This window comes from Carettochelys insculpta, chromosome 21 (genome assembly GCF_033958435.1).
Source record: "Carettochelys insculpta isolate YL-2023 chromosome 21, ASM3395843v1, whole genome shotgun sequence".
NCBI lineage: Eukaryota > Metazoa > Chordata > Testudines > Carettochelyidae > Carettochelys > Carettochelys insculpta.
This window is the reverse complement of record NC_134157.1, coordinates 16,278,931-16,303,026: the sequence shown is the minus strand read 5'-3', so window position 1 is coordinate 16,303,026 and position 24,096 is coordinate 16,278,931. Positions and strand designations below refer to the sequence as shown.

The 24,096-nt window shown below is 46.3% G+C and overlaps 1 protein-coding gene and 1 long non-coding RNA gene across 2 annotated transcripts; one reads left to right on the top strand and one right to left on the bottom strand.

The window, feature by feature from the left end:
* Positions 1-182: 182 nt before the first annotated feature.
* LOC142023945 (uncharacterized) lies at positions 183-9,865 on the bottom strand. The gene is made up of 3 exons (XR_012648346.1): positions 9,816-9,865; positions 7,529-7,593; positions 183-217 (listed from the first exon to the last, which is right to left on the bottom strand). It is a non-coding gene; the product is annotated as an uncharacterized LOC142023945 (long non-coding RNA).
* On the top strand, positions 8,067-23,732 carry MYMK (myomaker, myoblast fusion factor). Its single transcript, XM_075015424.1, has 5 exons — positions 8,067-8,324; positions 12,119-12,233; positions 15,000-15,148; positions 18,641-18,757; positions 23,010-23,732. The coding sequence occupies exons 1-5, from the start codon at positions 8,190-8,192 to the stop codon at positions 23,154-23,156; spliced, it is 663 nt and encodes a 220-aa protein (XP_074871525.1). The 5' UTR covers positions 8,067-8,189; the 3' UTR covers positions 23,157-23,732.
* The last annotated feature ends 364 nt before the right edge of the window (positions 23,733-24,096 follow it).

Below are 24,096 nucleotides of genomic sequence, written 5' to 3'. Positions count from 1 at the left end.
AACAGACACAAGCAGGAAGGGGGTTCAACAAACACTGCTATGGTCAAGATGACATCATGCAAAGCAAAGAGAATGATAGCAATGGCCTACCCACCAGAGAGCCTGTAGCACCTCAGCTCTGGCAGTGACTCCATGTGTGCCCCTTGGATGCTCACTCAGCCTCAGTTTTCCTGTCTGTAAAATGGGGGTCGTGATCCTTCCTTCACCATAGGGGTGTCTGAAAGAGCAGATGAGGTCATGCATGTGAGGTGTTGTGAGGATGGAATAGGACACTTAGCTGCCAAGCATTTGCAATAAGCCTGTCAGGGGGACTTAACTTTCTCTCTGAGTCCCTTTCAACTGCCACCTTTGTTCTTCTCCTATTCAGGCCTGTGGTGCTGTCCCAGGCATGCCCAGGGCATGCAACCACCCTGTGCTGCTCCGGCAGCCAGGAACAGATGGGATGCAATGGTGCCCTAACAGGGGTTCCCAAAGGAGGACAAAAGAGGGAGAGGCCCAACAGCACTGCAAGTGCCATAATACAACAGACGTCTGTGCTGCTGGTTTTTTGTTCTCTGCAGAGCTGGAAATGCTGTTAAATCCCCAACCTGTGTGCGAGAGACCAATGCTTCTTCAGATGACAGAGAAGCAGTGTCAATGGGCCCTGAATGGCATGGTCCATCTAAAGTGATTGGTTTGTACATGTAGGATTCTGACAGGAACATATTGACATACTAATGAATTGACTGGCCTTGGGGGTTGTGGGGGTGATTTGGGACTTCTGAAAATGAGCCATGAATAGTACGGAGAGGTAATCTGATTCTATTCACACCCTTTGCAACCCAGTGCCAGTCACCCTTACCCAGCTCTGCCAATGCATCTCAATTCTTGCTATCCAGTCTTTGCCTGCAGCCCAGCTCTGCCCTTCCACCTCAGCCCTGTCTCCTGTCCTACCCTAGTTCTGGATCCTTGGGCAGATGGGAGGCTGAACCTCGGCTTTCCCAGTGCCCGTGCTCTCCTGAGAAGTGGCTCTCAAGCATACTGAATGAGAGCCACAGGATGTGGAAACTGAGTGGATGAAGATGAGCTGTTATTCGGGTGGTTTTTGCTGTTTGCACAGCATATTCTAGTTTAATGATGTTTGCTTGGGGAAAAAAAAAAGAGTTCCTAGAACCCTGAGTCTGGGTGACAGAAAACATCTGTGATTGAAAAAACGAAAATAGAATCTCCCCTGGACAAATTGCCGTGAGTATAAAAAGACACTGAATGGGGTAGCGGGGAAAGTTACTGATGGAAAAAGGTCTGTGTCTATGCAAAGGAAACAAAGTGAACTGAAAAGAAAATGCCAAATAGGCTTCTTGAAATGTGGAGGGGAGATTTAAAGGGCAGGTATTCAGCTAAAGCTACCTAGCGCAAGGCCAGACCTTCCAGGGAATGTAGACTTTTAAGTGGAAATTTATTCCACTAATAAAAAAGGATACAGGTGCATTGGCAGAGCTGTGTAAGGGAAGCTGGCAAGAGCCGTAGTCCAGGCTAATCAGCTTGTGCCTGCAAAAAGAATCTCTGAGTGCATTTCAGGCACACCTGTCAGCTTATGTATTTCTTGTGATTCTCATGCTGGGGCATGCGTGTAAATTACATTTTTATTAAGGACCCCAAACACCTTGGGTGCTTGCAATGGCTCTTTGCCCTGATGAGCAATGTATGTAACGAGATATTTTTTTTTATATCAGATACTGTTCTGGTCCCCTCCCCACGGAGGCAGGAAAAGATTATTTTCCAATATAAGTGAAAGCTAAAGAGAAAGTTACCACTTAGCTGATTGACTGTGGAGATATACTTCTGATTGGGGATGCCAGCCCAACAAATCTCAATGGTTTGTTAATGAAGATGTGATACACATAACAACAGAAGCAGAAGGAGAGTGATGTGACAGCTGGATTGGAGTAGAAATGGAAAAGCCAGATGGCGGTCTTGCAAAAAGACAGAGGCAAGCCTAGAGAAATTCCAAACATTTCTACCCATATTGCAAAATAGCATGGAGCTTCCTGCCTGATTGACAGAGCGAAAGGGGAAAAACCCAGACGAAAGACTTACTGGGGGGAAGGGGATCTGTAAATCCTAACAAAGACACAGCAAAACCAACCCAGAATGCGTTTGAGTGGAGTTGCATCTCAAGACAAGCCATTCAGCTACTACATGGTTGGGAATGCTGGGCTTCTTTGTACCAGACCAAATGGAATCACCCACAGTAATGCCTGTTGCCTGGAGCCCCACCTACTGGTGGAAGGGGAGCTGTTCACCTGCCCAGTCTGCTCAGCTAGGGGGAGCTGCACAGACTCATCTGCTGGTCAATCCTTGGCAGAATTTGTTGAGCAACAGCAAGTTTCAAAGCTGTGTGCTCGATTCTGCTCAGCCAGGCAAGTCACCAAAGGCCATGCTGAAAGCACTGTATGTCACAGGACCTGCCCCACAGGCTTTATGGAAATTGGCTAAAGGATTTGAATATGCATAACTCTTATGTTTATGCAAAACAAGTCATGTAATGTATCAATTTTAGGGTTACAATCAGCTGAATCTGTATTGCCTATTTTTGTATGTATCATCTTTGTATGTGATTTTAAAAATATGAAGTGTGGCTCTGTTTATAGTTCTAAATGTGCTAATAAGGGCCATTACTGGCACTCCGGTACTTAATGACTCAGTACTCAAACCACCTACTTATGAATAGATTGTGTTTGTCCTATAAGCCTAACTCTGGTTGCTCCTAGAAAGACATGTGCCAAACCAGCTGGTACTGTAAACTATCTTGAACCTGGTATTTTTCCAAGGGGATGGGAAGTGTGGAACAAAAGGTTCCTGCCCTTGAGAAAAAAGTCTATTTTAAGCAACAGGAAATCATCAGCCTTTTGTCTGCAGACGGCTTTTGAAACTGCCTGGTCCACTCTAAGGCTATGTCTACACTACCCCATAAGATTGATCCACTTGGGTATGGTTGGGATGCTCAAAATCAACCTATCAGGGGTCAGCATTGACCCCTGTACGCCTCGCTAGATGAAAGGAGAAAGGGAGTTTGATGGAAGAGTTTCTCCCATCAACCATCTTCAGTGAGGACAGCCACATAAGTTGACTGCAGATATGCTGATTCTAGCTATGTAATTTTCATAGCTAGAATTGCATATCTGCGATTGACTTACTTTCCCTCATGTAGGCATAGCCTAAGAGGATACAAAGGATTTTGAAGAAGCTGTAGACCTGGGCAGAGTGAAAATTAACTTTGACTTAAAGTTCTTTACCTGAAATAAAAACAGCAGATTAAGGTAAGAATTTGCATTTGACAAGTTTCTTAGTAGAGAACTAGCTAAGTGGATTTTTGTTCATTGTAATTTAGTAACTTATTTTGATCTGGTTTTGCCTGCAACCACTTAATAACGCCTACCTTTTGTACTTCAGAAAAACATTTTTATCATCATGCCCAGTGTAAATAACGGTTACCTGAGGAGAGGGGAGCAACCACTGTGGGCGTCTGTCTTTCACTGATAAAGCGGGCAGACCTTGTGAGCTTTCACTGGTCAAACTTCTACATGAAGTAAGATTGCTTTGTTTGGGACTTGGGGCCCTGTCCTGGGTTCTGAGCCCTTAAAACTGAGTGCTCCCAGAGTTGAACTGGTTCAGTGTCTATGTTGTGGTACAGGGGTCTGGTAACTCCAATTCTGTGCCTTGCCTGGGGGAGACCAGAGGATCAGGCCCAGCAGGACGGGGTGATGGGGAGCCCCAGACTGCAAGAAGACAGCATTAATGGCGTAATCAGCACACCAGGGAACAGCCCTAAGGGAACGTCTGTGATTCAACCTCTCACACCATATTCCCAATGCAGTTATGTGTTTAGTCCCATTGAATCCAATGGGGTGGGTTATTTTCCAGTCTGAGCAATGGCCCCATGGTATGGATGGGCCTGAGCCCAGACTCAGGAACTCAAATGCCCTGAAATGTTGGGGAGAGCTTGGCACGTGAACCACTGAGTCCAAATCTAGGTTTGGGGGACACCCCCCCTTTTATAGAATGGATGGAACCAAAATTCAGATCCTAGTATCTGCTACTGGTTCAAAAGCATTACAACAAAGGTCTCTCTCTGGTTCTCTCATTATTGTCATATGAAATTATTTGTAGTGTGGGAATGCCAGGAGACTCCAAACAAAATCAGGATGCTATTCCATATACATAATCCCAGCCCCGATGAGTTTACCATCTAAATCAAAGATACTCAGCCCCCTGTGCTTCAGGAGCCTAATTAGCCATCAAAAAGCCACAGCAGCCTGAATTCATTGTTTCATGCATGAGGCTTAGATACTATTCTCATGGCAAAATGACTGGCAAGTTTTACAATTATATCAACTACAATTGGTGACTAACAGAGTAGAAGCACCCTGACTGGTTAATAACGTAGACTGGGTAATATTTAAATCAGGCAGGGTTTTAATACCACATGCTGCAAGAGCCACGGGAGACACATTAAACAGCCACTTACTGCTCTCGAGCTTCAGTTTGAGTATCACTGATCTAAATATTTTGATGCTATGCTGAGTTGGAGGACTGTCCTAGTCTGTTCTCATGCCTATCACCCAACAATCTAAGAGCGTATCTGGGCAAGGTGGGAGTCTGGCTCTGCAGCGGGAAGTGGTGGGCTGTCGCGCAGAAGGTGTGGGGCTGAGGTCATTCAGCCTCAGCACCACCCAGAATGTGGCACTGGACACCCCCCACAGCCGTGCGCATCAGGAGCAACACTTCAAAGGGGCCCAGAGCTCCAGCCGCCAGGGCCAAAGTAGCAGCAGTTGTGACCAAAGCTCTGGGGCCCCTTTGAAACGCTGAGCCTGGGGGCAACAGCCTCCTTCACCTCCCCCGACCCCATCTGCAGGCCTGGATGTATCACTCCATCTTATTTTCAACACCCAAGTTTAAGTCATACAACAGCTCACAGAAAATGAGCCTAAAATTTGCTTTTCATGAGTATCAAGTGTACGAGCTGAAAACCTGCTTATCCATTGACATTTCCTTTGTGTTTAAAAAAGAAGAAAATGTAGCCTCTGTCTTATGGAAGCCTTGAAAGGCTTGCGTCCAACACATTGTCTTATATTGGTTGCAGTTTGAAGAAGTCTTTCAAACAGCAGTCCCAGGGCTACAATTAATGGGGTTACCCAGCCACCTGCCTTGCCTGGACCTGCTGTTTTCTTTGGTGTGACTCTTTTTTTTTCCTGTTAATTGCAGGAACACATGTGCAACTTGATGTGTTTTTTTTTTAATTTTTATTTTTCCCCCCCTTTTGCTGCCTAAAGCACTGACTTCAAACCAAACACCAGGCCCAGGGTTTGCAGCTGTGAAAAAAAAAATCCAACAACCTGTGGAATGTTTTCTTGCTTCTGAGAACTATAGCACTTTTTATTGCTCAGTAGAACACTTTCCATGGCTGGCACCTCCAGCATCCATCAGCCAACCAGGTTTCCTTTCCAATGGATTCCAAGTAGAACTTGGGTAATGACTACTGGCTGTGGGCGGGGATGGGGGAATATTTCTACAAATATTCAGTCATATTTTTAAACAAATTCACTTTGGTCAGGTGTGCAATTTGCTTCCCACAAACATTTATGTGATGGCACAAATGTTTGTGGACAACATGTCCAAATACTCGAGGCAAAAATTCATCTAGATCTTCGTGGTGAAAATCATTTTCTGTGCGTGTTCCCACCACTCCAACACCAGTACTATGGTGATGAAATCAGGCTGGCGACATTAGATAGAGGATTATTAGAATTATGCTCCACCACTCAGGGAACAGAAATACCACACGGCATATGTGACCCGACAGGTTTGCCTTGTTGGTTGCAAGGAGAACACTGGAGAAAACTTGGTAAGTTTAAAAAATGTTTATGGTGAGTTTATTACTTATAAAGGCAGGGGAGTCACACAGTGTGGGCAGACTTTGCCAACAACTCTGCCAAAGCATTTCCTGGGCCCCCAATGCACTTTAAACCTGACCTGCAGCACCTCTTGCCAATCTGCTGCTCCACAAAACCCTGCAAATGCACTTCAACCCAAAGCTGTTGCCAGCCCCTCTGCCACCTCAGCTTCTTTCCAGCACAGAAAGAGCCTGTTGGGATAAGCTGGATGGTGGTTACTGGGCTGCAGCCAAATAGGGGACTGGGATGAAACCCAGCAAACTCATTCCACACGTAGCTTAAGGGCAGATTTGGGCATAGACTCCCAAAACTGGCAGGCGAAAGCCTTAATCCACTGAACGGATGAGCTCACCTCTCCCACCCTGTGGCTACGCTATTTAAAGAGGATGTTGCCATTCCGAACATCTCTTTCACTGAGTTCTCTTGCAGGTAGATAACAAGCCAGTCCTATCAGTACAAGAAACAGACAGCTTCTCCTTGAGCCCACAACCCCAAAGACTATTGCTCAAGCACAACATTCCTATTCCCTGCTTCACAAGCACAGCTGCACTGAAAAGATGCAGAGAATCTATCCCAGATTCCAAGGAAAAGATATTAAGCTAGGAGGGGAACCACCAGTCTACAATAAAAAGTCATAATAAACGAGAGAGGCCATTAAGTAGATTCACAGAACAATGTTTGCTTGGCTTTTATTCTCCTTTCGTACAGCGCTATTCAACACACGGGGTTTCAGTGAGGTTCTTCACCTTCCAAAAAGTTCTACTGCTTCACTGCTTAAGACAGATTGACAGGAGTTAAGAGGCTACATGATCCACCATGAAACAGGAAGAATTTTAACTCTGTCAGAACATACAAATGACAGGACAAGAATATGGAAAGGTCTGTCACCTATTACCATCCGGTGTGGCTTTTCCACTGAATGACTAATGCACCTTTACATCTTATCTGAGCTATTACTGAAGGATAACAACTGTGACAAAGTCCCTTGTCAGCCTCTGTGGGTCCCTGTGCCTCCTGGTGGATCTGTGCTGCCTCAGAGACTCACGGAGGCCCCCCTTTTGCCCAGGCCCTTCCAAAAGCAGGGGTCTCCGCTTAGCGAGCCATCCTCATCATAGGCAGGACCAGTACAGGGAGAATAATACCAGTCCCCTTGCAGGCCCGCGCCTGCTCCAGTAAAGTGATCCCTCGGGGGAAGGGTGGGGGGAGTCCAGACCCACCCTCTACCCTGGACTCTGGCCCAGGGTCCCTATGAGAACAAGAGGCAACCGGCAGGACCTTTACCCCTGCCCCAAAGTAGTAGCCTCACCCTGGGCCACTTCACCCACCACTTCCCCCGTGGTACCTTTTTGCTGTGCTCCTGCTCCTCTGGAGCACCTCCCAAAACCTTCCCCCCTGCTACCAGATGGGGAGGACAGGGCCTATCTGACCAATGACGGTCTGGGCCTACACAGGGAACAGAAATGCATTGGCCCACCACCCAGTATACTGTCCTTCTAGAAGGAAGCTTCTAGGTAAGGGTCTACCACCGGGTTTACCACACAACCAATCCTAGGTCTCTGCTCACTGAAGAAAAATAAATGAAGGAGAGTTTGTACCTGGTATGTTCTTCTCTAGGTGGTGGGTCATAAAGAAGTTCAGATCCTTACAACCACTGCTAAGTCTGGAATGTAAATATTTGCAGATTAGTAAAAGTCATCCATATCACTAACTGGCCCCAAAGGAGGGCTGCTTTGCTTTCCAATACGGATAGGCACCCTTTGCTACTTTCAGTGGGAGTCAATCACCCACCCCAGAAAAATAAAAAAAAACTTGGCCCGTAGGTGTGGCTTCTCTCTTGACACCATAACAGCTAGTTTACAAAAATGCTGCGCAAGAAGGAGACGAGTCAAAGGGCGTTTCCCTTGGTGGTAAAAGGTATTTGTCTACATTGCATTTCAGGAATGTTAAAAAAAAAAAAGAGAGAGAGAGAGAGATTGTGAAGGCCAAGCCATCAGCAGCTGTGCCATCTTCCCCTTCAGCTGCTGGCCCTTGTCATCGACTGACATCACCTAGAACGAACTCAACATCGAGGCATTTAAATTTTAAAGGACGCTTGCCACAGCTGTTTTCACAACACTCTGTAGTCTCCTCAGAGCTGCACTGTGCTCTCCTTCAGAGTCCTCTCTAACCAGTCTTGTGGCTGAATTTTTAAGGGCTTTATTCCCTTGCATAATATTCCTCCAAGTTTGCCTGCAGTTTTTTTTCCCCTATCCTTCAATGGGTTCCTTAGTGGCCAAACTTCTTCTCCCAACTATCAGTAGCCTGGTCTTCCTCCCCACCATCAGCATAGCAGCCAAGAGAAGGTTCCACATGGAAGCTATGGTTTATTTCTTCACTATGTTCTTTGTTGCGGTAAGAATTGATTCTATTTGTTTTGTTGACAATGTCTTATTTTACCCTTTCTTTGCTGGGTTGCCACTGGGACATAAATATGCAAGTGGTCTGAAAAATTAAAAATCAAACAGGGATTTTATGAAATACTAGCAGGGGGAAGCACCATATACTAGGAGGGAACAAAATGTACCGCATATCTGAAAAACAGCCACTACTGGATGTGTTTGCTGCTGTGTATTGCCCTGAGTATCAAAATTAGGATTCTTCAGTTAATACCAACACAGAGCAGTGATCACAGGCAATATATTGGAAACCCTTTATTATAATTACAAAGTTAGTGTCGGGTATTGTCTGTCTGTTTCTCCACTGCAGTTGGTAAGTGGCCGTCCTGTATCTGGGTTTAAACTGTATTTAAAGTATGCTGATGTCTTGTATTTTAGACAAAAGCATGCAGTGGAATTACTGAATTTACAGTAAGCGAATTATGGTTTAAATTAAGGCTAAATTTCAAGTATACAAAAAGGTGTTACAAGGAGGAGGGAGAAATGGTCTCCTTGACCTCTGATGCTAGGACAAGCAGCAATGGGGTTAAATTGTTGCAAGGGAGGTTTAGGTCGGACATTAGGAAAAACATCCTGTCAGGGTGGTTAAATACAGGAATAAACTGCCTAGGGAGATTGTGGCATCTCCATCATTGGAGGTATTTCAGACCAGGTTAGAAAGACATTTATCAGGGATGATCTAGACAGTGCCTGGTTGTGCCGTGAGGGCAGGGGACTGGACTTGATGACCTCTTGAGGTCTCTTGCAGTTCTACTATTCTGTGATTCTAAGGCTCAAAAAGGAGGACTTGATGGAGTAGCAGAGAGAAGACTGAGGGAGGCATCACAGAGTTATCAAGAAAGATAATTATGAACCATTCAGTTTGGCAGAGCAGTCTTGAAATTGGACTGGAAATCTATTTGCCCTCCCTTCCCAGGTACTAGCAGGGGTGGATAATTATTTTGCTTAAATACACATACAGAAATTACTGCACTTGCTCCAGTCACGCAGGTGAGCAGAACTCTGCGCAGCTGTTAACTCTAGTATTCTGTACTCCCACTTCTTATAGATACAGAGCAGAATTCACATCATCAACATAGTTACCTTTCAAACATTATAGGAATGAGCATGGTATAAGAACCTGAACAGAACTGGATTTTTCCATCATACCTCGTAAGGGAACTCATACAGTATTTAGCCATGTTAATCAGAGACTTCAAAGCACTTTATAATGGCAAGTAAGAATCATTATGCCCTTGTTAGAGATGTAGGGAAATCCAGACCCAGGAAGGCTAAAAGACCTACCCCTAGCATCATGAAAGCACATCAGTGGTGGAGCTAGGAGTAGCACACAAGTCTCCAGAGACACAGTCTGGTGGTTCATCCCCTGGACCATGCTCAGCCCTCATTATTAAGGCCAGCCTCGTTAGCATGGGAAAAAAATTCCTGCTAATACCTGAAAACGTACCAGACTGGCGAATAAAACTGTACCAGGCCACGTCAACACATTCTGCACCATTTTATGGCCTATTATAACTCCCACTGAAGCCAATAGAAAAGTTGCCATAGATTTCAACAGGAGATGGATGGAACAGGCCCTGGGAGAATAATTTGAAGATGCAAAAATATTAAAATGTAAGAAACAGGAGACAGCTGCCAGGACTGTCAGAGTATGTCAAGACGAGCAACACAGCTGCTGCTGTTGCCTGAATTGTGTAGTCCCACTCTGACTCCCCCACAGGAAATTCTTCAGACCAGTGAAAGCATGTGTCCATCCTAGACAAGTGCTTCTATGTCAGCCAGAAATGCGCTCTCTAACTCTCGCCTCCTATTTTCCAGCCTTCTGAAAGCCCAACCCCAAAGCAGGGAAAAAGTTACAGCAATGGCAAATGCTGCTATCCAAAAGAGAAAGAGCCAAAGAACTTGCAGAACTTTCTCACCGTAAATGATTTGGGTATCTCCAGAGAGAAATGACAGCAAGACTTGGTTAAGGCCAGTTTGTTGGGTCCAAATCAGGAACTGAGAAGCTTCCCAGAGTGAGAAGAGGGGATCTAGTGGAGTCTAAAGCCAGGTCTACACTAGACATTAAAGTCTATGGTAGATATGCAATTCTAGCTACTGCAATTGCGTAGCTAGAATTGACTTACCTATGATCAACTTACTTGGCCATCCTCAAAGAGGGAGATTGATAGGAGAAATTCTCCCATCAACCTCCCTTCTTCTCACGATATCGAGGAGTACAGGGCTCGACTGTCAACCCCTGATAGTTTGATTTCATGACTCCCTACTAGATGCACAAAATCGAACCCTGAAAGATCGACCCTAACCAGGTTGATATTCCAGGTAGTAAAGACATACCCTTTGAGCTTGACTATACTTAAAGGTTCGATCCTCTGGGGTTTGATTTAGCAGGTCTAGTAAGCACCCACTAAATCAAATTCTGAGGGTCACCCCATCAAACCTGGTACTCCTCGCAGTCGTGAGGAGTAAGGAAAGCCGACATGAGAGTTTCTCTTATCAGCCTTCAACTATGGGCACAGAAAATAGCTGTCAGGTGTGTCCACTCCAGCTACAAAATTCAGCTAGTTAGAATTTCATCTCTTACATTGATTTTCTTCCCAGTACAGACCTGGCCTAGTTGTCAAAGGAAGAGACTAAAGCTAGGCAAATACTACAGAAGAATTCCCAGGAATATTCCTTTGGTTTGTCCACTTAATTTCCTCTGCCTGTGCTCATGCCCACTGTGCATGAAAACATTTTTCAAATATTCTAGCAAATGAGCTTACGGGCAGGAACATCCACTGAATCAGCAAATTTTAAAGGAATGCTGCAAAGGATGAAATTTACCCTTATCCAGAGCCTGGCAACAACACAGGTCCCATTTTAGGCTCAGTTGAATGCTGACCCTCTCTGCTTCTGAAAGGATTTCACCCTGAAAAGCCATTTTGGGTTCATTCACACCAGAAACATGATCCTGAGAGTAAGAGAAAGGAAACTCACCCTGTAATCCGTGTCTCCATTCCGACCAGCTTGACCATCAATCACTGGTTCCGGCAATGAGAGGTTCACAGATCAGCTGCAGACCAAGGCTTTCAGACAGTGCTCCAATAGAAATAGAGGCAACATTTCTTGTATAAGTTGCCCAGCTGCAATCAGGACTCTTGATTTCTGCTCCTGACTGGGGCCTTTGACTTATGCCCTGTCCACACTGCAAACAGAAATGTGATTGCAACACATGCAGACCAGCATTCCCTCTATTTTTTTTTCCATCCACATGCAGAATAAATTTTCTTAAGTGCACCAACGTGCGTGCAGATGTGCATCACCAACAGAAACACAGGCTGCCGGCTGTGGATGCTCAGCTAACCAGTTGGGCGGCACCTGAATCTCTCCTGGGTGGCCACCCAAGCATTCAGCTTACAGGAAACACTGTGTGGATATTTTATCTCACTGGCTTGAGTCACAATCACAGTCTGCCCACAGCACTACTGGCTGTTCAAACCTGTCCAGGACCCTGGCTGTGTATTTGAGCAGCTAGCCTATGCTCCTTCACTGCTATGGCTATTCAGTTCACTACTGGCTGCAGCATAAAATATACCCTTCGGGTGTGATCCAGTACCAGCTGAAATCAAAGGGAATCATTCCTTTTTCTCCAGTGGGCTTTGAAACAAGACCTGGGGGCTTGAAAAGGGGCCACAATACAGGGGAAGCTAAAAATGACATAGTCAGCTTTGCCTTTGTAACGAGACTTTGTATTGTCCTTTTTAATAGATTTACCATGCATGTGATGGACCTGGCTTATCGGTGCTGTGTTTCATGCGGTATGATATCCTGGAGTACTTCAGTATCTATGGGACAGCTTTGTCCATTTGGGTATCGCTGATGGGTAAGCATCAGTCTTTACCATGTCTTAACATGCTGCTGTATTTGTGCTCAAGTGAGAATCTACACAGACACATTCCCCACACGCCTTGAGACCATTTTATCCCCAGCTCTCTGGCCTCTTTTGATGGAAGGATGACTGGGCCAGTCCCAGCGTTCCATGGCTCTTCAAGGCAAGAGTATCCAGGGCATACGCAGCATTTACACAGCAGAGAGGCACCGTGGTACTTCATCCCACAATAAGGAACACGATGAACCATGTGCATGTTAAAATGAGTGTGGGAAAAGTTAATCGTAGACATGTTTCAGCTCAATAACAGTTTGAGAATCAAGGGAAGGGTTCATAGTCTATCCATCATGTTTGTACTCGCCTGAGTGATGAATATAAAAGAATAGACAAGTAAGATTCCAGGGCCATTCTTCCCGAGCTGAAAGCAATTTCAAGAGAAGTGAGATTTGATCTGTATCTCTTGGCTGGTTGCAGCTTGGTGGAACTTGATTGCTTTATTATTGAATTTAAAATATATATATATATATATATATATCAATATATATATATATATATATATATATATATATATATATATATCAGGACTAAGAGGTTTAAATTACTGACCAGCAGGAAAACAGATTAAAATGCGGACGTTTATCCCTGTAAAAATGTGATCCAAGGACATAGAAGGTGTGGTGACTGAAATCCAGGGAGAGCTTTCCACCACGGTGCTTGTAAAGATCGAACGCACATGTGCTACGCACAGACCCTTGGGCACATTTCCTGGAATGCAAATCCAGGACAGCCATAACACAGCTGTGTAAGCTGGAAAAGCATGGAGCCCGTTGGGATCCATAACTTTTAATCAGTTATTACCTGATTCTGTGCTAAACAAAAGCCTCTAATAACTTACTTGCATGGGTGGCTTCAGGGTTCCAAATGCCAAGCAGGTGTTTGTACAGCCAACAAGGCCCAGCCTATGCTGTGTCTGGAGCTAGTTAGCCAGATTCAGATCTTAGGGTGGACAAAATAGTCCTGTAGAATCACACACAGAAGATGATGCAAAATCATTATTGCAGAGGATTCAAAGTGAAAAGCATTACATAAGAACAGCCACACTGGGTCAGACCAAAGGTCCATTTAGCTCAGTATCCCTTCTTCCAACAGTGGTCAATGCCAGATGCCCCAGAGAAAGTGAACAGAACAGATAGTCATTGAGTGATCCCCCCCCACCCCCGTCATCCATTTCCAGCCCCTGACAAACAAAGGCCAGGGACACCACTCCTACCCATTCTGGCTAATAGCCATTGATGGACCCAACCTCCATGAATTTACCTAGTTCTTCTCCGGACTCTGTGGAAGTCCTGGTCTTTACATCGTCTAGTAAAGAGTTCCACAGGCCAACCGTGCGCTGGGTGAAGAAAAACTCTCTTTTGTTAGTTTTAAACCTGCTCCCCATTAATTTCATGTGCTGACCCTAGTTCTTATGTTATGGGAATAAGTAAATAACTTTTCCTTATTCACTTTTTCCACACCTGTCATGATTTTATAGACTTCTATTACCTCCCCGTTTCATCTCCTCTTTTCTACGCTAAAAAGTCCCAGCCTTTTTATCTCTCTTCATATGGCACCTGTTCCAAACCCCTAACCATTTATGTTGCCCTTTTCTGTACCTTTTCCAATGCCAAAATATATTTTTTGAGATAAGGTGACCACACCTGTATGCAGCGTTCAAGATGTGGTTGGAACATGGATTTATATAAAGACAATAACATCGTCTCTGTCTTATTCTCTATCCCTTTTTTAATTATTCCTTTCATTCTGTTTGCTTTTTTGACTACCACTGCACATTGAGTGGATGTTTTCAGAGAACTATCCACAAGAATGCCAGGATCTCTCTTCCTTGAGTAGCTACAGCTTATTTTGTCCCCATCATTTATATAGTTGGGATTGGGTTTTCCTATATGTATTGTTTTGCATGTATCAACATTAACAAAAGCCAAAAAGGTCAAGCACATGGTATGGGAATATAGCCTCTGTGCTGTGATTTCCAACACAGCTCAGTTCAGCATTGTCTGAATGTTATTACCAAGCTATAGAATGCTAGAAATGCCAGACTGAGTGGGACCTTATGAAGATGTCAGTCCCACCCTCCTGCACAGAGGCAGGACCAGTAACGTGAGTTATCAGGAAGCTATAGCTGGAGCTATCTTAGATGCGCCTCTCAACTCCGACTCAACTTGGCCCTAGCTGAGGACAGAGATAAATGAACGAATGAGAAAAACATTTTCATGCAAAATTAAATTCCCTTTTATTTTCCCCCCAGGGAGTCTGGGAGTTAGGGGATCTGAGACCTACTCTTTCATGGGCAAAGGCTGCATCTGATGAAGACGGGTCTTTGCCCGTGAAAGCTTATGCTCCAAAAAATCTGTTAGTCTATATAAGGCCACAGGATTTCTTGTTGTTTTGGAGGATACAGACTAATACGGCTACCTCTCTGATAGTTGAGGTCTACTCCTAGCTCTGCCATATTTCCTGCCTTGTGCAAGCGTCTTTGCCTCTCTACCCTCACTTTCCCCATACACCATATAATAACGCCAACTTAAGAGACAAGTGGTGGGAGACGACAGGTGGTGGGTCAACTTCTCAAGGCCCCCATCAGCCATGTTTAGCCTTAACTGAGCCCTTGGATGGAAGGTGCCAGACACACCAAGTATCTGGAGCCAAATTAAAACAATGGAGGATGCTCAAGCCCTTACTGTGGTTTGTGCTATGCAGCTCTAGCAGAGTTCGATGAGCCCAAGAGGTCTACCTTTGTGATGTTCGGCGTGCTCACCATAGCCGTGCGGACTTACCATGACCGATGGGGATATGGCGTCTACTCGGGACCAATTGGGACAGCTGTCCTTGCGATAACTGTGAAATGGGTAAGTTAGATCCCAGATGGCCACCTCCCATGGGCTAGAATCTGCCTCGTCAGTCCCACTCAAACCCTGAGGTCTGCTTGTGCCCACTTCTCAGGTTACCATCCCAGAAAACAGTGGGAGTTTCCCAGTAGAGTTTTTAAGCTACAGAGAGGAAACTGTGGGGGGAAACTCTTATTTCTTCTAAACCAAAGGATGAGGGCGACCATCCGTCCTCTATTAGGTGGGATGGTCCTGTATTTGGGATGCCAAAAAGGCATCCCAACTTCTTTTCTAAAAGGGACAAATTGTCCCATATTTGAGCCCATCCCCACTGACCTTTTCCTGTGCAGGCGCAGCTGCTGGCAGGAGTCACTTCTCTGAGCCTTGGGGAAGCAGGGGGAGCGTGGGCAGCTGCTGCGTCCCTGCCACTTCCCCGGGGCTTGGAGAGCGCCAGTGGCTGCTCCTTCTCCAGGGCTACCAGCGGCTGCTGCCTCCTTCCCGGCTCCCCGGGGCTTGGTGGAGATGCTCCTCCCCCAAGATTTGGGACAGGGAGATGTGGTCACCCTATAAAGTATGTGGTATGCACAATGCACATACTTCACCAGGAGGGCGGTGAAGCACTGGAATGTGCTACTGTGAGAGGTGGTGGAATCTCCATCCCTAGAGGTTTTTAATTCCTGTCCTGCCTGGGATGATTTAGTTGGGGTTGGATCCTGTTTTAGGCAGGGAGATATACTTGATGACCTCCTGAGGACCCTTCCAGACCTAGGATTCCATGATTCTATTGACTCTGGGGCTAGATTCAGAAGTAAAACAGGGGAGCTACTCTACTGGGAGATTAAACAGCCTTTATTGTTCAACAAAAACTGAAAGCAGGTAAATAACAAAAAGCTTTTGTGGTAATTGCAAGATTTGATTGGGCTGAGCCGCTCTAGCAGATCTCAGGTTCTTATGCTTTTAATAATCAAAAATATATTTATGGAGTTTTTTTTACAGTAATCAAGAGGCAATGTGTTCTGGTAAATTGCCCCAAAATCAATGGAAGATTTGCGTAAAAATAGGTGACACGGCACAGCACAGCCATAATTCTGTTTGAACACACACAGGTCTGACTCTTTGTGAGGACTTCTAACACCTGGGGCTACGTCTACACTCTGGTTTCTATTTCGGGATACATTTGTATCCTAAAATAGAAACCCCAAGGCCAAATGCAGCACTGGAAATAGCATTGTGCAAATTGTGTAAGTTATTTCGAGATAGGGCCACCTGGGGATAATTGGAAAGCAACAGTCTTTCACAGGACATTATTATGCAGCAAAAACTAGTTTGTGCAGGTCATATTTATGAGAGAGAGAGAGAGTCAACGTTATTCAAGAGACACTGTGTTGTGTACATAAGAGGAGCTCCAAGGATTAAAAGTTGATAGAACAAAGATTGTGTAAGAACATTACCAACCATCACGGAAATTCAGTGAGCCAAGTCCCAATTTAATAACATCACTAACCTTCACTTACACCTCTGTAGAGAGCTAACACTCCTTTATTAGTGTTTATTGTATTACTGTAGCTCCCAGAAGCCACAGCAAAGGTTGGAGTCTCATTGTGCTAGGTGCTAGGCCAGTGGTTCTCAAACTTTTTGGCTCACAGCCCAGCCCGCTCAATGCAAACTTCCTGCAGACCACCAGACAACCACCCATGAAGACAAAGTGCACGTATTTATCTCTAAACGCTTTAAATACTACATTATCCATATTAGGTTACTGGTGCACAAAAACATAGATACGCAGCTGTCACATAAGGGAGGATACAAATCTGGAGAGCCAGGGTGAGGTCTCTGCTGCAAGGCAGGTGGGAAGTCCCAACCCTGTGGCCTACCTGCAAGATGGTCATGGACCACTAGTGGTCCCGGGGCCGCAGTTGAAGAACCACTGTGCTAGGCAAAGTTTCCAACCTGTAATAAGCAGAACAAAGTAAGCAGTCCTGCCGCACCTTAAAGACTAACATTATTTAGCAGGTAATGAGCTTTCGTGGGAAAGACCCACTTCTTCATACTCTCGAACAGAACTGAGAGGAAAACTGAGTGAAAACTGAGGAATCAGCTGAATATACATATTAAAAAGGAGGGAGGGGTGAGGAGAGGTAAAAGGCGGGGAGAGAGAGATTGAGAAACCACCATAATAAGCAGCTGTTTCTTGCCCAAAGATTTTACAGCTAGACAAGCAGCAGCCATCCCCATTTCACAGCGAGAGCACCAAGCCCTGGCCCAATGTCACATGTCTGTGACAGAGAAGAGAACTGAACCCAGATTGCCTGAAGCACACAGCCCTGCCTTAACTACAAGGCTATGGCCCAACTCAGCCCATGGAAATCTCATGTTTCATCCATTGACAGAGTGGCCCTCTCCGTGCACATTTTAGATGCCCCACAGCCCAACCCCGAAAAACCAACCTACCTTAGATAGAAGGCTGGCCCTTCGGCCAAATGGCCTCATTTCCCATGCTCCCTGTGCAACCTTCAGACTAAACACCATGCTCTGGTGGGTGCTGTGTAGGATATTCTCCATTACTTGCTCTTCATGGGTCTTTCACAGCTGAGCAGGCGCACGAGCAGACTCCGTATGTCCATGTCCCATCTTCATGGAGAGAGGCTATTCACTGGTTTGGCCCTATGGCATTTCTGGGGATAGCTACTCACGAGAATGGACTGCCCCTGGTTAAATTGCCCATTTCTTAATCATCCTGTTCGCTTTCTAAGACCCAAATTATAGTCAGAAATCTCCAGGGTGGTGAGGACCTCTCAGCTCTGAAGAGCTCTTTATGAAATCCTGAGTTTGGATCACAAGGGAATGCATGGATGGGTGATTTAATCAGAGGGCATTTTTGTCCCCTGTCTGGCACAGTCTCTGCTCAGTGAAGCTCAGGAGGGGCTGCAGGTCAGGTTTCAGGAGCACTGGCAGACAGAAGGAGTAGAACTGAAAGGCAGGCTGCAAGGCAGGAGTCAGGCACCTTGGCATAGCTGAACAAGTGCTTAGCTGGGAGAGCAGAGATTGCTAAAGACTGAGGTGCAGGATAGAGCTTTCAGAGAAGCCCTGGACTGAGACAGCAGAAAATGCTGCAGGTCAGGGTTAGGCACAACTATGTGCCTAACCCTGTGGAATAACAGGTGGTGCTGCAGCTCAGGGTTGAGGTGAATTGTCAGAAGGTGAAGGCACAACAGAAAAATTTGCTGTGCTGAGGGGGAGAACACCCAGGTGCCTGTCTGCACTTTACCTGGCTCAAGACTCACTTCTGAATGCAGAGAATAAGGGTGCAGTCTCCCCAGTCTCATCTGGTCCCAAGCGCTCAGAGTCCAGTTCTAGGATCGAAGAAAGCCGCTCCACCAGCCTTTCCCTAGCGGGTTCCGAAGCTGAGGTTTAGCTTGGCTTGTTTTTTCTTTGCATGGGGTCTTTCAGGAGCCGAATGAGGAGACTGACCATGGGCTGAGAGTGCTTCACATGCATTCTGTTCCCTTCCAGCTGCAGAAGATGAAAGAGAAGAGAGGCCTGTACCCAGACAAGAGCGTCTACACACAACAGATCGGCCCAGGCTTCTGCTTTGGGGCCTTAGCACTCATGCTGAGATTCTTTTTTGAGGTACCCATTTACACAATACATTACGGTGATAATGACAGAGTGTGAAGGAGATTGCCAGGGTAAGAGGACCTCTGGCTCAAAGCCAGCACAGGCCAGAATTCATCTAAAAGTATTGCCCGTAGGAGATGGTAGGTCTTAGTCCAGCTGCCAGCAGACAGGTGTCCAGAAGCTCATGTGAGCAGACATTATGCTGACTGGAGGTTTAGGTGTCTACATCCTTGCCACCCCAAGACACCTGCCACACCCTGTAGGGGCCGAAGCTCACTGAACACCTGTGCCTCAGGTATAAGGTCCCTCAGCATCCATCAGGCTCGTCAACAAGGTGTGGTGGGAGGGGAGCACGCAGTTGCCTTGGGGCCTGGCAATAGCAGAGCCTCCAGCTACCGCTACTGCAATGGTGGTGACGGCCAGAGCATCGTGTGGTATGTTCCAGGCAGCACTGAGGACTGCCTGGGGAAGGCGCGGTGCTCTCCAGGTGGCAGTGAGGGCTGCCTAGCCTCAGCCCCACCCCCTTCTGCTTGAGGCCCCACCCCTTCTGGAGGTGTGGAGCAAGGCCCTCCCTACCTTGCCCAGGGGCCTGATGAGGCTGTCGGCCCCGCTGGCGCTCAGGTTGCTGCCTCTGAACATGCAGATGGCTGCTTCACTCTCAGCTTCTGGACATCTTCCTCCTGCCTGAGCCCCAGAGCGACTCACAAACCAGGGGAAGCTGGGCATTCAGCTGACCAAGGTACACATGGAGCCTGATCCACTAGACAAACTCCAGGGCCACAAAGTTTTGGGCCCCTCCAAAATCCAGCTGAGGGAGGAAGGGATGGGGCCCGTATCCAGTCTGTAATTTTTAGACCCAGGTTCAATCCCTCTCTCCTTGGTATCTTCATTAGATAGCTTGGGCAGCTGCCCACCTGGCACACTGGCTGTTACGGGTCATAATCTAAGGCCCTGTCTTCCCCATGCATTGCATAGGATCCTAGGCACCTCACTCAGGCATTGTGGACCACAGTGTTGTTTTCTAGGCATCTCAGAGGTGGGCTCTGTGACACTGCACGTCGCGACACCTAAGTCCCTTCACAGATGCCACCCTTCGTCGGTCCTAACTCATTGCACCACCGTGCTCGGGGGAGCTTTGCAAGACCATTTAAACGTATAGCGTCTCACTGTAGGCATGTCATCTTCTCATTCAGCTCCCCACAGAAATGCTTTCAGCCCATTGTGCTGAACATCTTAAAAAGGCGACACGCTATGAATAGAACCCTGCAGAGATCCTTGTTAGGTCTATGGGATCCGCCAGGTGTGTTTGTGGCTCCTAGATCACCCATGCCTACCAATTCGCTCTCTGCACTGGCCTCGAACAATTAATTGCAACCAGAGCTGCGCATAGAATTGACAGAGAATAATGTACTTGATGAAGTCTTTTTTTGCCTCTTTTGCCATTGGCAGCTAGCCGGTGGCCCGCTCACATTCTTCTCAGATGTATTTGTTCTTTGAAGTGGTTTGCTAATGACCATGGGCCACTGGAAAATCGGGCCCTGTGTCATTTAGCCAAAGGGCAAAACACAAATCTGTGGCAGAGTCAGGAACAGAACCCAGGAGTGCTAAGAAAAACCCTGATCCGATGTCCATTGAAGTCCATGGAAGGACACTGAAACTATGTCTACACAGTGCCGTAAGCTCAACATGAGCTATGCAATTTGTGCGACACAAACTGTGTAGCTTACTTCAAGTAGCTTTTGAAATAGGTTATTTTGGCATGTGGGACTGTCTACACAATGCCACATGCCGAAATGAAGCCCTATTTCGCGGCCTCCCTGTACTCTTCCTATGGTGAGGAATACAGAGATGCCAGAACAGCTCACCTGTTGTCTTGAAAACTGTTGCTTAGACACAGGCAGCTATTTCAGGACATGAAGGTATCCCAAAATAGCACCCGTTGCGTTGACATAGCCTGAGTGACTCCAATGAGCATTGGTTTGGGCCCTTGATCTTCTCTTGTAGCCACCAGACTAGACTCTTTTCCTACATGAAAGGTTCTACATCACAGATGTCCATGAAGGAGAGTGAAGAGGAGTGAGATACTGTCAACACAGCCTCTAGCTGAGCATGTGTTCAGCCCTTCTGTACGTAGGAGCCAATAGATATGGCTTCACAGGGATGCCAGAGGATTCTTTTTCAAAGCTTTAAGTAATTGCAGCTTCTAGCAGAACATAAAAGTGTCACAGCACAAATTCCCCTCAACCTTCCCCCTCCCCACCATCCACAATCTCCTCCTTCCTTCTGCTCCAGCTTGTCCTAAAGAGAGTAATGAAACACTTCATTCACGAGCAGGGAAATGTGCAAGTGGCCTGTGTTAAATCCACTTTACTTTTCCACTGCTGCCTGTTTAGGGCTGGAAGGAGCCCTTTTCCAACACTGAAGGGAGGGAAAGGTCTCAGGATCTCATTTCTCCACTGGCAGGCATGGCTGGTATTGCCCATCTGGCCTGGAACACAGTGCAAGGAGTGGGGGTTGGTAACCACACACACAGAGGTTTCTACCTGGGATGTTCCGCAAGGGGTGAGATTTTCCAAAGAGCTCGGCGCTCCCATTGAGGCACCTGAATCTTTTCAAGAAGCACTCTGCATTCACCCTGGCCAATGGAGACGCTGGTCTCTTTTGAAAACTAGGCCTTCTGGATGACCAACCCTCCTGACCCATTCCAGTGGATAAAAACAGTTAGTGAGCAAACTGCACTGGGTTAGGTAGCCAGCAGCTCCTTTGGACACAGCTCCTGTGTGGGAGACCCCAGCTAGCAAACGTAAGGAGAAATTACACGTGAGAGCATATTCCATGCATGGGGATTTGTCAATACGGGGTCTAAACTCAGGCATACTGAACCAGTTGAAGCCAGTACCCTCTTAGATGAGAGGTGCTCCAATACCTGCCCCTTGAGGTGATTCTAAAGGCTTTGATGGGGAGTTGCTAGATGCTCTGAAGCTGGTTCTTAATCTCAGTGCTCCAAGCCATGCTGGCATCTCTGTGACATTCTACACCAGTGGTTTTCAACCAGCATGCCACAGCACATCGGTGTGCCACAAGAACTCTCCAAGTGTGCCACGAAATTTCATCAATTTCCCCCTGCTGTGGCTCTTTGCAGAGCCACTATGAGGGAAAATGCTGACCCTGCAGGAGCCTGTTTGGGCTGGGAGGTAGGTGAAGTGCTGTTTTCCAGTCTGAATAAGCTGGCAAGGAGCCCGCCCCCGCTCCCTGCTGTGGCATGGCCAGGGGAAGGAGGGCAGACAGAAGCCTGTTGGACGGGGATTGCAGTTTAAATGCCATGTCCTGGCTCCAATGGGCTGGCAGGGAGGGGAGCCTGCCTTCAGTGGTTACTCAAACTCATAGCCTGGCATTGAGCAGATTTGAAAACGTGTCTGTGCTCACTGTGTAAGACAGTGTATTCCATGGTGGATTTGAAACATGAATCCATCTGATCCTTGTTTAGCTTGTTGGATGCACTGCTGCGCTGCAAACCTCTCTAGTAAGACTGTAACCGTAGTAAATGTAAATATATGTGATGTTTATGAGCAATCAATTCAGCTGACAAAAGTGGGTGTGCCGTGGAATTGTCTCGCTGAAGTGTGCCGTGTTCCTGAAAAAGTTGGGAACCAGCGGTCTAGAAAACCCATCTCTAGAGCCTCCCATATAGGAGGCTGCAGCAGAAACAGCCGAGCTCAGAGAAAAGTGAAACAGGAAGTTCACTTCCCTGCTGCAAGTATCCATTTGGACTGGTCTAAGCATGAGTGATCTGGGGCATGCAGCCTTTCAGCATGTACCTCCAGGCATCAGCAGAGATAAATGTAGCCTATCTGGCACAGAACCCATTTTAAATCTGGTTTCAGCAGACATTCGCACTAGAAATCTGCTGATGGGTCTGACCCAAAATCCACCAACATCAATGGAAAGACTGCTGCTGACTTCATTGGGTTTTGGATCAGGCCCTGTAAGAGCAATGTTCATCCAATCTTGAAATAGTAATAACATCATATGACTTATTTGACCAATCCTAACTAAGCAGCACAGCTTGAATTTCAAATGTCAAAGCACAAAGTGAACAGGAAATGGGCTGAATTGGATCCCAGGGACCCAATCCTAGATTTAATCGGGTCCAAAGTGTATATGAACTACATTAAAATTCCAGAGATGGGAGAATCTTGAACCCATAGAAACCCCCCACTCCTCTGGCAGTGAGTTCTTTTACTGACATGCTCTTTGGTTGCAGGAGTGGGATTACACCTATGTGCACAGCTTCTACCATTGTGCGTTGGCCATGTCCTTCGTCCTGCTGCTGCCCAAGGTGAACAAGAAGGCTGGGAATGCAGGAAACCCTGCCAAACTGGACTGCTCCACTCTCTGCTGCTGCGTCTGAGATCCTGCCACCTGCTTCGAGACCGGGGCTTCTGCATCCCAAAAGGCACTGCTTTGCAACCTTAAAAGGACCATAAGAAAGTGATGCAGCCCTTGCTCTTTATTCTAGTGGGGACTGTGATCTGACACAAGCTGCCAGCTGTAACCCTTTTTTTTTCCTGTGGTAGAAAGGACTTTTACTACCACCTTCTAAACCCAAGTGTAGGCTGTTACAAATTTTTAATTTGTTGAGGAACAAAACTGGTCCTATCCAACCTGAAAGGCTGCATCTGTTGGTCCCTATTCATACCAGCATCCACGTGTCTATGTAGCCAGCTGATAATTTTATCAGTCGCTGCATGTCTATTTCCCACAGAGAACCTTTTGTCCACCGTAGAGAATTCCTGGCTGGCAAGTGATCCGGTCCACTACTACTCAACAAACCCAGCAGTTCTTTGCCTCTGCCAGAGATTTCTGCAGGCTACCTAGACCCAAGGGATATCACATTTTGTTTGCATTTGGAAATGAGTATTAACATTGCACCTTGCGCACTTGCAAGTTTGAGTTTGCTAAGCCAGGGGTATTGCTTTTTGTAACACTGAAATAACAGAACCTGTATTTTTGCTAGAAAATTGCTATTTTATTTCTGCCTTTTCTTCAGATTAGATATTGATTTGGAAGTAAAGCCTAACAGAACCAGCACAGTGATTTGGGCACAGAGCAGATACCAGAGTTTAGGATCAAGTTACCATACTTGACGTTTCAAAAAGAGGGCACCCCCCAGAGGGAGTGTAGCTGTATCAGTGTCTACCAACTCGCGTTGTATTTATGTGTTATAGCATATAGCAGTAGGAAACCTCTTCCACTCCTACATACTGGAGCATAGGCCATTGACGGCATTCACCAACAGCTTCTGTCCTGAGCGATCTTTTACAGTTCTGACTGGGTGTATCCCGTCTTTT